Here is a 13,726-nt window from a genome sequence, read left to right on the forward strand (position 1 = left end):
CCACAATGCCTATCCTAGCATTTCATGTTTTTTTTTTTTGTAAAGATAATCTGTCATATTCTATAACTAGATTCTATTTATGAGCATTAGATTGAGAGATCTTAATTTAAGAGATTTTGCTGTTATAGGTGCTGTGCTGGAAGATTATTTTGAAATGCTGAGATTTTATTAAATAAATGTATCCTATTATTAAATTAATGTATCTACTTACATCTGAATGCTTGAGAGAATTTTTACTGGGAGAGTCAGGGAGAAAAATGTACAAACGTCCTCAGGTTACAAATAGCTTGGTGAGTTCTAGGGCAAGAAAGTGGATCTGGAGGAGTTCAAGGTAAGTTGTGAGAAGTAGGCTTGCTTGTGTCACACACTACTATTTTTTAACCACTGTATTGCTCTGTTAATATTTAAGGTACCAATATTTTATTTTGGTGGAGAAAGCTAATATATATAACTGGGGAAAATGTCTTGTCTTGAATTTTTAGTTTATTTTAAAGTAAATTCATTTAGAAAAATGTTTTCCTCTTTGCTTAAGATACTATGCTTGGCAGAGCAGATTAAATTCACTGAAGATGTAGAAAATGCTATCAAAGATCATAATCTTCTTCAGATTGAAAAGCAATTGGTGAATAAGTTGGAGCACTATACTAATATTGACACAAGTTCTGAGGATCCAGGGAATACTGGTAAAAAAAAAAACTGATCTGTTTTCTGTCTGCTTTTGGTTTGATTGAGAATTTTTTGATATTCTATCTTAATTTGCCTGTTCTGTTTTTGAGTGTATATATCAAATATCCATTTCATGTATTTTGATCGTTATCCTAGGAGTTGGAATTTATGTGATTGGCTTTTTTCTGCTTTGATTCAATAATTTACTAATTTAAATGGAATGTAGAAACTTAATGCTGTATATATTTCCTTATCCTACTGTTTATATGATATAGATATACTATTATATGGTACTTTTCAGATATTGAAAAATGTGCTGTAGTTTTTATTTATCCATTAAATTTATTTGATAAAACTTAAGAGGAGGGAAGAATTTACTAAAGACATTTAGATGTTTATCCTTTTCATTGTCCTTTTATTTCTGGTGCCCCAGATTTCTTCTGTCTGGTGTTTGTCTTTCCACAGCACTTCCTACCAGTTTCCTTAGAATACAGTTAGTGGCTATGAGTTCACAGAGAGTCTTTTATCTGAGAATGTTTGTGTTTTGCCCCTTTTTAAAAAAAGATTAATTTTTAATTTTTTATTATAAAGTCAGATATACAGAGAGGAGAGACAGAGAGGAAGAAAGATCTTCCATCCAAGGGTTCAATCCCTAAGTGGCCCCAGTGGCCAGAGCTGAGCCAATCCAAAGCAGGTGCCTGGATCCTCTTCTGGGTCTCCCATGCGAGTACAGGCTAAGGCTTTGGGCCGTTCTCTGCTGCTTTCCCAGGTCACAAGCAGGAAGCTGGATGGGAAGTGGGGCCACTGGGATTAGAATCGGCGTCCATATGGGAACCTGGAGCATGCAAGATGAGTACTTTAGGCATTAGGCTACTGCTTCGGACCCTCATTCTTTTTTTTGAAATATATTTTATTGAATCGTTTATTTTTTCTTTCAATTTGTTAGCATGGCTGCTCTACTTCTCCTGACTTCCCTGTTTCTTCTTTAAAAGTACTGCTGAGTTTGAATATATTTGAAAGGGTTAAATCTGAAATTTAAAAGAATATTTGGTAATCCTTACGTTTTTCTCAAAATATAACTTGTTATTTAAAAATTTTTATTACTGCATATGAGAAGCAAAACACATGAGAATGAGAAAGGGAGAGGTACTGTTCACTGGTTCACTGCCTAGATATGCTGCACAGCCTGATCTGGGCCAGACCAGAGCTCAGAGTGCTTTTCTGCTTTGTGATGGAGAATCCTGTCTTTTGTGTGATTTTTTTCTTTAAGACAATATGTTAGGTTTTTTTTTTTTGTCCTCTTGTCATTGAAAACTTTCACTAGTGTAATTTTGATATATCTGGCCGTGTTTTTTTTTTAATTTATCCTAATTTTTACTCAGCTTGAATCTATAGGTTTATGTTTTTTGTTAAAACATGGAAGGTTTCCAGCTTCTGTTACTTCACCTTTTTTTTTGTATCAATAACATCTCTTTGAAATCCTTCTAAATATCTCACCCTATGAATATTTTAGAACTTTTGGTACTGATTCAAAGGTGTTTCTAGGCGGTATTCGTTTTGTGAACTTTTTTTTCCTCTTTATCCTGGTTCATTTTTATTGTTCTGTCTTTATGGTCACTGAGTGTTCATTTGTTATTTCTATTTGTTTTATTTTCCAGCCCTAAAGTTCCCATTCAGTTCTTCACATGTTTTTTCATTTCTTTACTGAGATATTTTGTCATCTTGTTTCATCACCTTTAGTTCTTAGAGTATTTTTATATGAATACTTTAGTCATTGTCAGATAATCCCAGGATCTGTGTCATCTTGGCTCTAGTATCTGTTGATCTTTCTTTTTTTATATGAGTTGAGGTTTTCTTTTTTTTTTGCATATTGAATGGATTTTATCTTGCACATTTTGAATATTGTGTTGAGAGTTTATATCTTCTCTGAATCCCCTAGTGAAGGTTGATATTTTTTTTTATTTTTCATGACTAACCCTGTTGTGTCCAGGATACAATTTCTGGGAATCTTCTGTGGGTTAGGTTGAATGTCAGTTCCTGGTTTCAGATCTTCACAGTGTTGTTCAAATCTGTCTCCCATGTGTACCAGTTAGTGGTCTGTTATCACTGTCTTTAGCTTGGTGTTCAAATGAGTTCTACTCATGTGAGCTTGAAGGTATGCTCAGGAGTTCATAAAAAAATTTTTATTCTGCTTTTTCTCTATTATGTTCCCAGTGTTTTATTATACCTGTTTTGGTTCTCTGACTTGAAGTTTGGGCTTTTTATATACTTTATTCTCTTAATGCTTTTTGTGGCACTGTCTGTGTTCTGGGTCAATTGATGAGAGAAAAAGAACAGTTTTTGGGAATGTCAGTAATCTTGGGGTGTATAGGTCATCTGATGTCAATTGTAAGCCCCCTTGCTCAGAGTTGTACGTACTCTGGGTTCCGTCTGCTGAGCCCTTGCTAGCTACCAGGAAGCCTTTGTGCTGTTTTTCAAGCTAGAGATGTCTCCAGAGGTTTCTCTCTAAACCAGGGTGGGTTTCAGGCTGCCCCGGGTACCAGCCCGGGTAAATAACAAACAAACCCAAAAAACAAAAAAAAAAACAAGAAAAAAGGTGGTTCTGCTATTTATGATTTCTCTTAATTTTTCTGCTTCTTTACTTTTTGCAGTCCTAAATAGCAGTTCAGTGTACATTGTCTGGGTTACTTGCATTCCAAGCTAGAAACAGGATTGAGTGTGCTTTCTGTTGTAATAAGGGATTAGAATCTGTCTTTCATTAATCATCATCATCATCATTTTTTTGGGTGAATAGTCTTAAGGGTTAAATAAAATGATGAGCATAATGAATTTAAGGCAGCGTATACTTATTTAAGTAAAGATCTATTTACTGAGGGGACCTTACACACTCCTTGGACCTATGCTTGGTTGACTACTTTGAGTCTCAGAAGCTTAAGAGGAATAATTAGATGTGAAGTTGTGAAGAGTCCTAGAGATGAGCACTTACAGTAGCAAGTATCCATAATTCATTTATCTGTTGGTTCGTTGTCACTGTTTTTAAAATTTCTTCCTTCTTTTCACATTTGATTTTGATGTCTTAACTTTTAAGATTGATTTATTTTTGTTTTTATTGGAAAATCATATATACACATAGGAGGAGAGACAGGAAGATCTTCTGATGATTCACACCCTATGAGGCCCCAACAGCCGGAGCTGTGCCCATCTAAAGCCAGGAGCCAGGAGCTCCTCTGGGTCTCCCATGTGGATGCAGGGTCCCAAGGCCTTGGACTGCTCTCAGCTGCTTTCCCAGGCCACAAGCAGGGAGCTGGATGGGAAATGCGGCTGCTGGGATTAGAACTGGCGCCCATATGAGAACCTGGTGTGTGCAAGATCCAGACCTTAGGCAATAGGCCTCTGCGTTGGGCCCTGATGTCTTAATTTTTACAGAAAAAATATATCTTGTGTTTTGCCACTTTTGGTGTGACTTATAATAGTATGTCACTCAAGCATACTATGAAATTGATATTTAAATTCACGTAAAGATCACATATATGCATAAAGTACATATGCTACAGACCGATGTTTTCTCTAATGACTTTTGTTTGTATACAGAATCAGGCATTCTGGAGCTTAAACTTAAAGCACTAATTCTTGACATTATTCATAATATTGATGTGGTGAAACAGTTAAACCAAGTTCAAGTTCATACAACTGATGACTGGGCTTGGAAAAAACAAGTTAGATTCTACATGAAAAATGATCACACGTGTTTTGTTCAAATGGTGGATTCTGAACTTCAGTATACTTATGAGTATCAGGTAAGGTCTCTGTTTAGAGTATTTTTTTCCACTAAAAAATTTATCTTGAAGGAAATTTTCTATCAGGAGAATTTTATTTCAGTACTAACTTTTTAGTAATTTTTTGGTACTGCTATCTTGTATCTGAATTTAAAAGGAGTCACACAGGTAAAAGAACAACAACCACCACAACAAAAAACCTCTATTTACAAAAGTTTGAATACTATCATACTGAATTCTCTTAAAAATATACCTCTAAGAGTGGCACTAATATAGAATTTGAAATATGTATTTCATGCACAGAGAACTGATTATAGGAAACCTCAGTGTAAATAATTTGGTTTGTTCTTACTTATGCATTAGAACAATTGTAAATATGCTGAACTATATTTGCTAAATGTTTCCACTTTTAAGGTGAAAGGATTTTTAAGCTAGTACATTATGACAGGGTAGTTTGAATTTATCTTGATGCAAAACACTAAAATCCTTGCAGATTTTTTTCTAATATTCCTGTTTCTTGAAATGTTTGTGTATGACCTCTATACTTATTCGAGCCTTTGGGAATCTATTTGAAAACCTAACGCTGTGTTAAGGATAAAATGAAGTACATGCTTGAGAAACATGTGTAAATGTTGGATATTTCATGACTACTCTGTCTTTATGTTCTCCTCATACAGGGTAATGCTCCCAAACTGGTTTATACTCCACTGACTGACAAATGTTACCTAACTCTCACTCAAGCCATGAAAATGGGACTTGGAGGAAATCCTTACGGACCAGCTGGAACTGGAAAAACTGAATCAGTAAAAGCTTTAGGTGGACTTCTTGGCAGACAGGTTTTAGTTTTTAATTGTGATGAGGTAGGATATGTAATTATCAAAGTGTATAATAGAGTGTTAGACATATGGTTGAATTGATTTTCATGTCCTTCAACATCAAATACTCCTTTAAAATCACTTTAAAGTCTCTTGATGATAGAATTTATTTTACTGAAAAGTAAAATGAAAGTTTTGTACAGTGTAGTCCCAAAATCTATGCAGAATTATTAAAAGGAGATAATTATATTCAGAATTATTGCAAAGAAATAACTTGAAATATGGAAAAGGTTGTTTAATTATAGAAAGATCATTTTAATGAGTGGAATATTTAATAGACTAAGAGAAATTTTACATTTATTTTAAATTATTTTAAAAATATTTTGTCTGATATTTGAATTTCAACTTAATGTCATATTTGTTTATTTTTTTGTACTTTGACATGCATTATTTTATTTATTCCTTAAGTCTACCTGTGTTTGAAAAACTAGCTCATTGATTATTTTTTCAAAAGCTATAACATAAACAAAGATGGGGCTGGTGCTGTGGTGCAATGGCTTAAGCTGCCCTCTGCATGCCACCATCCTATATGGTTGCAGGTTTGAGTCATGGCTCCTTCACTTCCGACCCAGATCTCTAATGTGCCTGGGGGAAATCAGGGAAAACTGCCCAAATTCTTGATCCCCTGTTCCCCTGTTGGAGAACTGAAAGAGGTTCTTAGCTCCTGGCTTTGGCTTGGCCTAACCTTGACCATTATGGCTGTTTTGGGAAGTGAATCAGTGGGTGGAAGATTTCTCTGATATTCTCTCTCCCCTTCTCCCCCAATAACTCTCTCTTTAACTTTAAAATACATAAATAAATCTTAAAAAAAAAAAAGAACAGGGGCCCAGCACGATAATCTAGTGGCTAAAGTTCTCACTTTACATGCTCCGGGATCCCATATGGGCACCAGTTCTATTTCAGCTGCCCCACTGCCCATCCAGCTCCCTGCCTGTGGCCTGGGGTAATCAGCAGATTTGGCCCCAAACCTTGGGATTCTGTACCTGTATAGGAGACCCAGATGAAGCTTCTGGTTCCTGGCTTTGGATTGGTTCAGCTCCAACCATTGCAGCCACTGGGGAGTGAATCAGAGGACGGAAGATCTTCCTCTCTTCTCTTCTCTCTGTATATCTGATTTTTCAATAAGTAAATAAATAAATAAATAAATAAATAAATAGTTTTAATTTTTATTTTCTAAAAATGTTTTATTTATTTTATTATTATTATTATTTATTTTTTAAATTATTGATTACATTGTGTTATGAGACACAGTTCCATAGGTACTGGGATTCCCCCCACGCCTTCCCCCATGGTGGACTCCTCCACCCCGTTGTGAGACCTCAATTCAAGATCAGTTGAGACACCTTCATTGCAAGCATATACCAAGTATAGAGTCCAGCATCTTATTATCCAGATAAGTTCATCTGCTTCTTGGGGAGACCTTCACTGGTCTGAAGGTAGGGCCAAGAGAGAGCAAGATCCCGATCAATTAAAAGCCCCAGCAGCAAGAATATATATCGTTATGGAATTAATTGACATAGTATTGAATAAACAATATGTTAAAATTACATGTAAGTTCTTAACAACCTCCTGTGACTATTTCAATGACATTTTAACAATTGAGGTGCATAACAGCTTTAGGGGGTATATGCAGAGAAATCTTTCATACCTTGGTGAGGAGTACTTGTTCTTTGTGTTCTACCGAGTAGGGTATGTGTGAGTCCTTGATGACCTATCTTTCTTTGTTGTTCTCTGCTTATCTATTCGTATTTGTGTGTGTATGTGAGTGTGTATGAGTGTGTGTGTGTGTTTGGGGAGGCGGTTCTGGAGTGACCCTGTTGGTCATTGTAGAGGGTCGGGGCCCAAAGCTGGAACTAAGTAAGGACTGGAGAAGGCTCCTCTCCCTTGTCCCGAAGGAAGTTTATTGTTCTTCTGATTCTGAGGACCGCTCATGGTTCCTGGCTGTTGTTCTGATGACTTTGGATCCCATGGGGAAGGACTTGGGCTTCTTTCATCTCGTGTAGTATGTCCAAAGAGGGGGGATAGATGTCCTCTGGGTTCTCAGCCTCCGAAGGCATTCCAGTTCCCTGTATTCTCTTTGGCAGTTGTGGTGAAGTCCTTGGTGCCCGTTCTGATAGACCTTGGTGGGAATCCAGGTTTTTTTAAAAAAGGCAACTGAACAAGAGTGTACCTACTCTTTAAAAAGAAAATATTAAAAAAAGCAAAGGGGAGACAGTTGTATAAAATAATTGATATTAAATTTTTATATATTTTTAAATTAATGTAAATTTTATTGTTGTTTTAAGGGCATTGATGTGAAATCCATGGGGCGAATATTTGTTGGTTTGGTGAAGTGTGGAGCTTGGGGTTGTTTTGATGAATTCAACAGACTGGAAGAATCTGTACTATCAGCAGTATCTATGCAAATCCAGACCATTCAAGATGCTTTGAAGAATCACAGAACTGTATGTGAACTGCTTGGCAAAGAGGTATGGAATATGTTGGAAATTTAAAGAATGAAAATGTTTTATGAGACCTACATTATTCATACTCAGGCATTTTTCTGTCTTTATTTTTTCTTAGAACTTTGCTTGTAATCATGACCAGTCATTTCCTTCAAGCTATTTGAAAAAATTGTCATGTGATAATGGTATATATTTTGTGGACATAGAGTAATGATTTTATCTTATATAGAATGTGTAATGACCAAGTCGGGATGCTTAGCATTCCTATTTCATGATAAACCTTCATTATGAAATGTCTTAAGGCTTCTTATCCAGTTTTGGTCTTTTATCGGTTGTCTTTAAACTTTCAGTGTGGAGAAATTTATTTATAATATTATTTCTATTATTTTCTGTTCTTTAAGATGTTATTTAATAATGATTGTAACCTCTTGAGCTGGGTGTTGTTGTTACTATTGTCATTATTATTATTGCACTTTGGGATGACGAAGCTAGATCTTGTAACATAAGGGAGAAGAACAGCAGAGGTGGAATTTGCATCCAGGTATAATTCAGAGACATATGTTTTTAATTATTCATCCATGTGCGTGTTAAAGCAGTAGGCTTAGTTTTCCTTTTGTTCCTTGTCCCCATAGGATACACACACACACACACACACACACACACACAGTAATCTTCTGGAAATATATGTATGCACACACTTAAATTGTGATCAGATGTGTATATGTATAAAAATATACACACATGCAGTCATGTCATTAGACTGCAAGTTTATTTGTATAGAAATATGTGTAAGTGTATACTGTGTAATGCTGGCCATATTAAATATTGTGAAAATGGACTAATGTGACATTTTGGGCTAGTTCTTACCCTGTGACATAAGCATCCCATATGGGTGCCGATTTAAGTCCCAGCTGCTCCATTTCTAATTGAAGTCCTTGTTAATTCTCCTGGGAAGGGATCGAAGATGGTCTAAGTATTTGGGCCCATGCCAGTCATGTGGGAGTCCCGGACTAAGCTTCTGTCTGCAGCTGTAACCTGGCCCAGCCTTGGTCATTGTGGCCGTTTAGAGAGTGAATTAGCAGATGGAAGCGCTCTCTCCCTCTATGTCTCTTTCTCTCTCTGTAACTCAACCTTTCAATAAGTAAATAAATAAATAGATAAACAAATCTTGAAATTAAAAAATTATGGGAAGTGTAAAATTGCCTTGTTATCCATAATAACATTTTCACGTTTTAAGTTTTTCTGGATTCCCTAAGAGAGTATGAGTTCTACATGTTAACTGTGTGATATTTAATTGTTAACAGAAACAAGAAGCCATTATAAGAGAATTACTCTACTCTCATCAAAATTCATTTTCTTTCATATTTTTATTTTCCTTTTTCTTCTTCTTACAAGGAATTGCCCTTTTTCTCAAGCTTTGTCTATTTTCTACCTGTTCTTTGAAGTCTGTTTTCAAAAAAGAAAAAATGTGCTTTGCTATACCTTCAGCTCTCCTTCCATATCAATTCTTTGTTGACTTTTAAATGTTATTCTTTTGCAACTTCATAGTAATTAAAATATAAATAAATTTTCCCTTGATTTCTCATTTCTATTGTTATTTCTTTTTTATTTCCTTAATAAACAGATTTTTTAGATTTACTGCTTTTAAGTGTTTCTACTTTCTAATTGTCCAATGGTTGTTTCATATCCTAATGCAGCTTCTCTTCATAGTGCCTTGTGGAAAATGCTCTCATTTTGACATCCTACTCTTCCTTATTCTAAGACTTGTCCCAGTGTAATTGCCTCACTGTAGCATTATATAGACAACTGTATAACTACTTCCATATTGCAGAAGGGCATAAGCCATTATTGATCTTATTTATAGCTGTCTCTGGAGTCTGAGCCAACTGCCTAGCATAAAGAATATTAACACACATGGAATGAGTGCTTAGACATTCAGATTACTATTACTCAAACTTGTAGCCTCAAAAAACCCATTGTAAAGGACCTGTAAATTTTAGCTGTGTAATTCCTTAGGAGTTTATTTTATGTGGAATAAGGAGATGGTTAACATGTTGTAGATCACTTCTAGTTGAGAGATAAGACCTATGACTGGAAATATATCACAGTAAAATTTCTCTTGGTAAAATGTTTTATATTTGTAGTTTAAAATTTTTGATCTCTATATTTTAAATTAACATTTCAGGTAGAAATAAATTCTAATTCTGGAATTTTTATCACAATGAATCCTGCTGGAAAAGGTTATGGAGGAAGACAAAAACTGCCTGATAATTTGAAACAGCTTTTTAGGCCTGTAGCTATGTCTCGTCCAGATAACGAGCTTATTGCAGAAGTTATTCTCTATTCAGAGGGCTTTAAAGAAGCTAAAGTTTTGGGCAGAAAGTTGGTAGCCATTTTCAATCTATCTAGGTGAGTTTGCTTGTTTTAAATACTTTTTATTTTATGTAGCTAATAAATGATTATGGTTATTTCTCATTCTCACATTTTACCTATTTAAAGATTTTCTTTGTTGTGCTGCAGAAATTGATATAAAAGATTTTTAATTTGAACAATAAAAATATTTATCTCAAAGCTATTCATTTATTAAAAGCTTTTATTTCATCAGTTTTTTTCTTCAGAATAATAATTTTAGAGTGCTCTAACTTAATGGTTCTTATGGAACTAGTCTGCCACTGAGCATTCAGAACCTACTTTTGAATGGAGTGAAGCTTTTATAATCTTTACTGTGTTATTTTTAGTAATAGAGGTTAACTTTTAGCTTCTTTGGGGAAGCCTATGTGATGATGGGGAACAATGATTAGTTGAGGACTTTGAGAATGAAGAGGATCTACATTCTTGTGTGGCTGGTTAAGCCACCACCTGCATGTGCATACAGTGTTCCTAGTGAGTTCTGGTATGAGACACTAGTGCCCCACTTCCAATCCAACTCCCTGCTAACGTGCCTGGGAAAACAGTGGAATGGGGTTCCAGGCTACAAGTTTAGCCTGTTCCAGTCCCAGCTGTTGCAGTCATTTGAGGAGTCAGTGGATGGAAGATGTCTCTCTCTCTCTCTCTCTCTGTCTCTACTGTTCCTTTGAGATAAATATTTTTCAACAAATGTAACACGTAATTGACATTAGCATCTTAGGATAATTTGCCAGTTTGTGTATCTTGTTCCTTGAAGCCATAATCCATCTTCAACTGTTTACTTGAGTGTTCATTTCATGTAATTCCCCTTTTCTACAAATTAGTGGAACATCAGCATTTAAAGTATTTATATTCTGTATTTTTGGCTTGTGATTATGGAGAGTGTTTCATAGCTGTTCGATGGTTTTGTGATTTCATGTCCTCAGGGAACTTCTGACACCACAGCAGCATTATGATTGGGGTTTGAGAGCTTTGAAGACAGTTCTGAGAGGAAGTGGAAGTCTTTTAAGACAGTCGAAGAAAGGTGAAGCTAAAGGCAATGGTATGAAATAATTTTTCCAAATATACCATTTTATTTTAAAGTTATTAATTAGAATAATTTTAGATTTATGGTAAATTTCAGATACAATACAGAGGATTTCTGTATAACTTGCCCTCAAGTTTCACATATTGTTAGCAACTTACAATATGTGGTGCATTCTCAAAACCAGTAAACCCATGTTGATGGACTGTGTTGGAATATAAGTCATACTTTATTTGAATATCCTCTAAATTTTAACCTGATGGCAAATTTTCAAATTTGCAGTTAAAACATTGGTAGTGGAATGTATGAAATGGAATAGTTTAGTCTGCCTGTTCTAAAACTTTAATGTCTATGAGAATCATTGAGTGACTTGTTTTAGAGACAGATTGTTGAACTTTACCCCCAAAGTTCCTGATTAAGTAGGTATGAAGGAAAGCCTAAGATTTTGCCTCACACTAAAAACAGAAAGTATAGAAAAATGTGAGAATTTTCTGTTTAATAAGTTAATGCACTGAAGTTAGACCTTTGACCTAGCAGTTAAGCCACTGGATCTCACATATGCCCTGGGCTTTGAGTTCCAGCTCCATACTTCATCCCAGCTTCCTGTCATTGTGCACTTTGAGACAGCATGTGATAGCTCAGGTGGTTATGACCCTACTTAACAGATGAGAAACCTGATCCTGCTTCCTTGCTTTTCCTGGCCAAGGCCTGGATTTCATGAACATTTGGGGTGTGAATTTGCAAATGGAGCATCTCTATCTCCGTCTCTCGAAATAAGCAGACAGTTAAAAAAATTAAAGTATATGTGATTTTTATTGAGTTATTGTATTCTTACTTACTTGCTTGCTTACTTACTTACTTTTACTTATAAGGTGGAGATACATACACAGAGAGAAAGAAAGTCAGAGAGAAAGGTCTTCTACCCACTGATTTACTCCCCAAGTGGCTGCAGTAGCAAGGGCTGTTGCAGGCTAAAGCCAAAGGCCAGGGCCTTCATTTAGGTTGACCTCTTGCATTGCAGGGATTTGAATACTTGGTTCAATAAGAGTGCTGTTTTCTCAGGTGTCTTAGCAGGGAAGTAGAGCTGAACTGGAACTCAAAATTGATGCCCATAAAGGATGTCAGCATCATAGCTGTTGTTTTTATCCACTCCATTCTATCACAGTACAGCACCCAGGTTATGAATGTTGACAAAAAAATATCACAGATATGGAGACCCCTTCTCATCAGAGCATATCACTTAGTATATAACAGGTCTAGTTCTTTGCGCAGCAGTATATGCATGCAGCTTTGCATCCTGGGTCTCCATTTCTAATGTAGTTCCCTGTTAGCATGCCTGGGAAAGCAGCAGATGATGGCCCATTGCTTGGCCTCCTGAACCCAAATGTCAAAGCCAGGTGGAGTCCCAGACTTCTGACTTCCACCTGGCTCAGCTCTGACCATTGTTGAGTTTTGGAGTGTGAACCAGGCAACACACACACTCTCTCCTTCTCTCTAATTTTACCTTTGTTTTAAATAAACAGATCTTTAAAAATATCTAAATGACATCAATGATGATATTATCCTTCATCACTTGGTTTAAGTTGTGTTTGCTTTTATTTATTTTTTTGATATAATTAGGGTAAAAAGGTTCAAGCACTACAGGAAGATGGGCAAGACAATTAATTCTATATTGTTTCCTTAATATATCTGATGTAAAAGGGGATTTTAAGGGAGAAGCCTCACCCAGTCTCCCACCCGCCCCAGGTCCCTGATGTGAGGCATGCTCTGAGGGTCTTTCTCAAGTAGTTTTGATGGTTCCGCAGTTCTGAATTGCTGCAAATTTCGCCATTCCAAGCACGATGAAGTTGCTGCAGAATCCACTGATTGACATAGTCCATCTTAGAGTCTCCATTTGCCAAGTTTTCCACTGCCAACATATAGCTGAGGTGGTTGATTCACTTGTTCTGTCCTCTGTCTTTTCATGGTTAATGTTCTTAGTCCAGAAGCTTGATTGGGGGATCCCCAAAGAAACTTTGTCTGAGGTGTTCCCAGACCAGATTCTTGTATGTACTAGCAAGCACAGGGCCCAGCACAGTCCAATCAGCTGGTGGTTGCAGTTGCTGGGTTGGTTCTGTTTCCATCCCCATCTTCCACTGGAACCAATGGGTGCTGCAGTCCAGCCTGGTTCTGCCCAGCACATACAAAGGCCTCACACAAACCAATGTGGGTTACAGCCTAGTCGGAGCGACCCACAGTAATCCCCACCAGGCCCGCCCCCTGCCCTGGTTTGCCAGTATGTGTGGCAGACTAGACCAGTCTGTCCATTAAAAATTCTTAACTTCATTCTTAAGAAGCATGTAATTATCACTTACTCTCAAAATGGAAAGGTACGGATTAAGGTTTGCCTTTATAACGAGGCCTGTGTGTATCTGCATGAACTACTTAAAATTCTTCTGTACAGATTTATTTCTTTTCCCTCAATTATATAATTATTAAATCTTTTGTTTATATGTATGAATACATGAATATTGACATTGTACTTTGTACATATCA

The 13,726-nt window shown here is 36.2% G+C and overlaps 1 protein-coding gene across 2 annotated transcripts in view; it reads left to right on the forward strand.

Annotated features, from left to right (window-relative positions):
* DYNC2H1 (dynein cytoplasmic 2 heavy chain 1) overlaps positions 1-13,726 on the forward strand; it is a 251,035-nt gene that overhangs the window by 55,536 nt on the left and 181,773 nt on the right. For both annotated transcript variants that reach the window (XM_040976872.1, XM_040976873.1), the window contains exons 31-36: positions 533-683; positions 4,258-4,463; positions 5,120-5,302; positions 7,603-7,785; positions 9,947-10,170; positions 11,094-11,209. In XM_040976872.1, the coding sequence (XP_040832806.1) occupies positions 533-683; positions 4,258-4,463; positions 5,120-5,302; positions 7,603-7,785; positions 9,947-10,170; positions 11,094-11,209 (1,063 nt within the window). The remainder of the gene's footprint in view (positions 1-532; positions 684-4,257; positions 4,464-5,119; positions 5,303-7,602; positions 7,786-9,946; positions 10,171-11,093; positions 11,210-13,726) is intronic.

This window comes from Ochotona curzoniae, unplaced genomic scaffold (genome assembly GCF_017591425.1).
Source record: "Ochotona curzoniae isolate NIBS_2020 unplaced genomic scaffold, NIBS_Ocur_1.0 contig_2723, whole genome shotgun sequence".
NCBI classification, from domain to species: Eukaryota; Metazoa; Chordata; class Mammalia; order Lagomorpha; family Ochotonidae; genus Ochotona; species Ochotona curzoniae.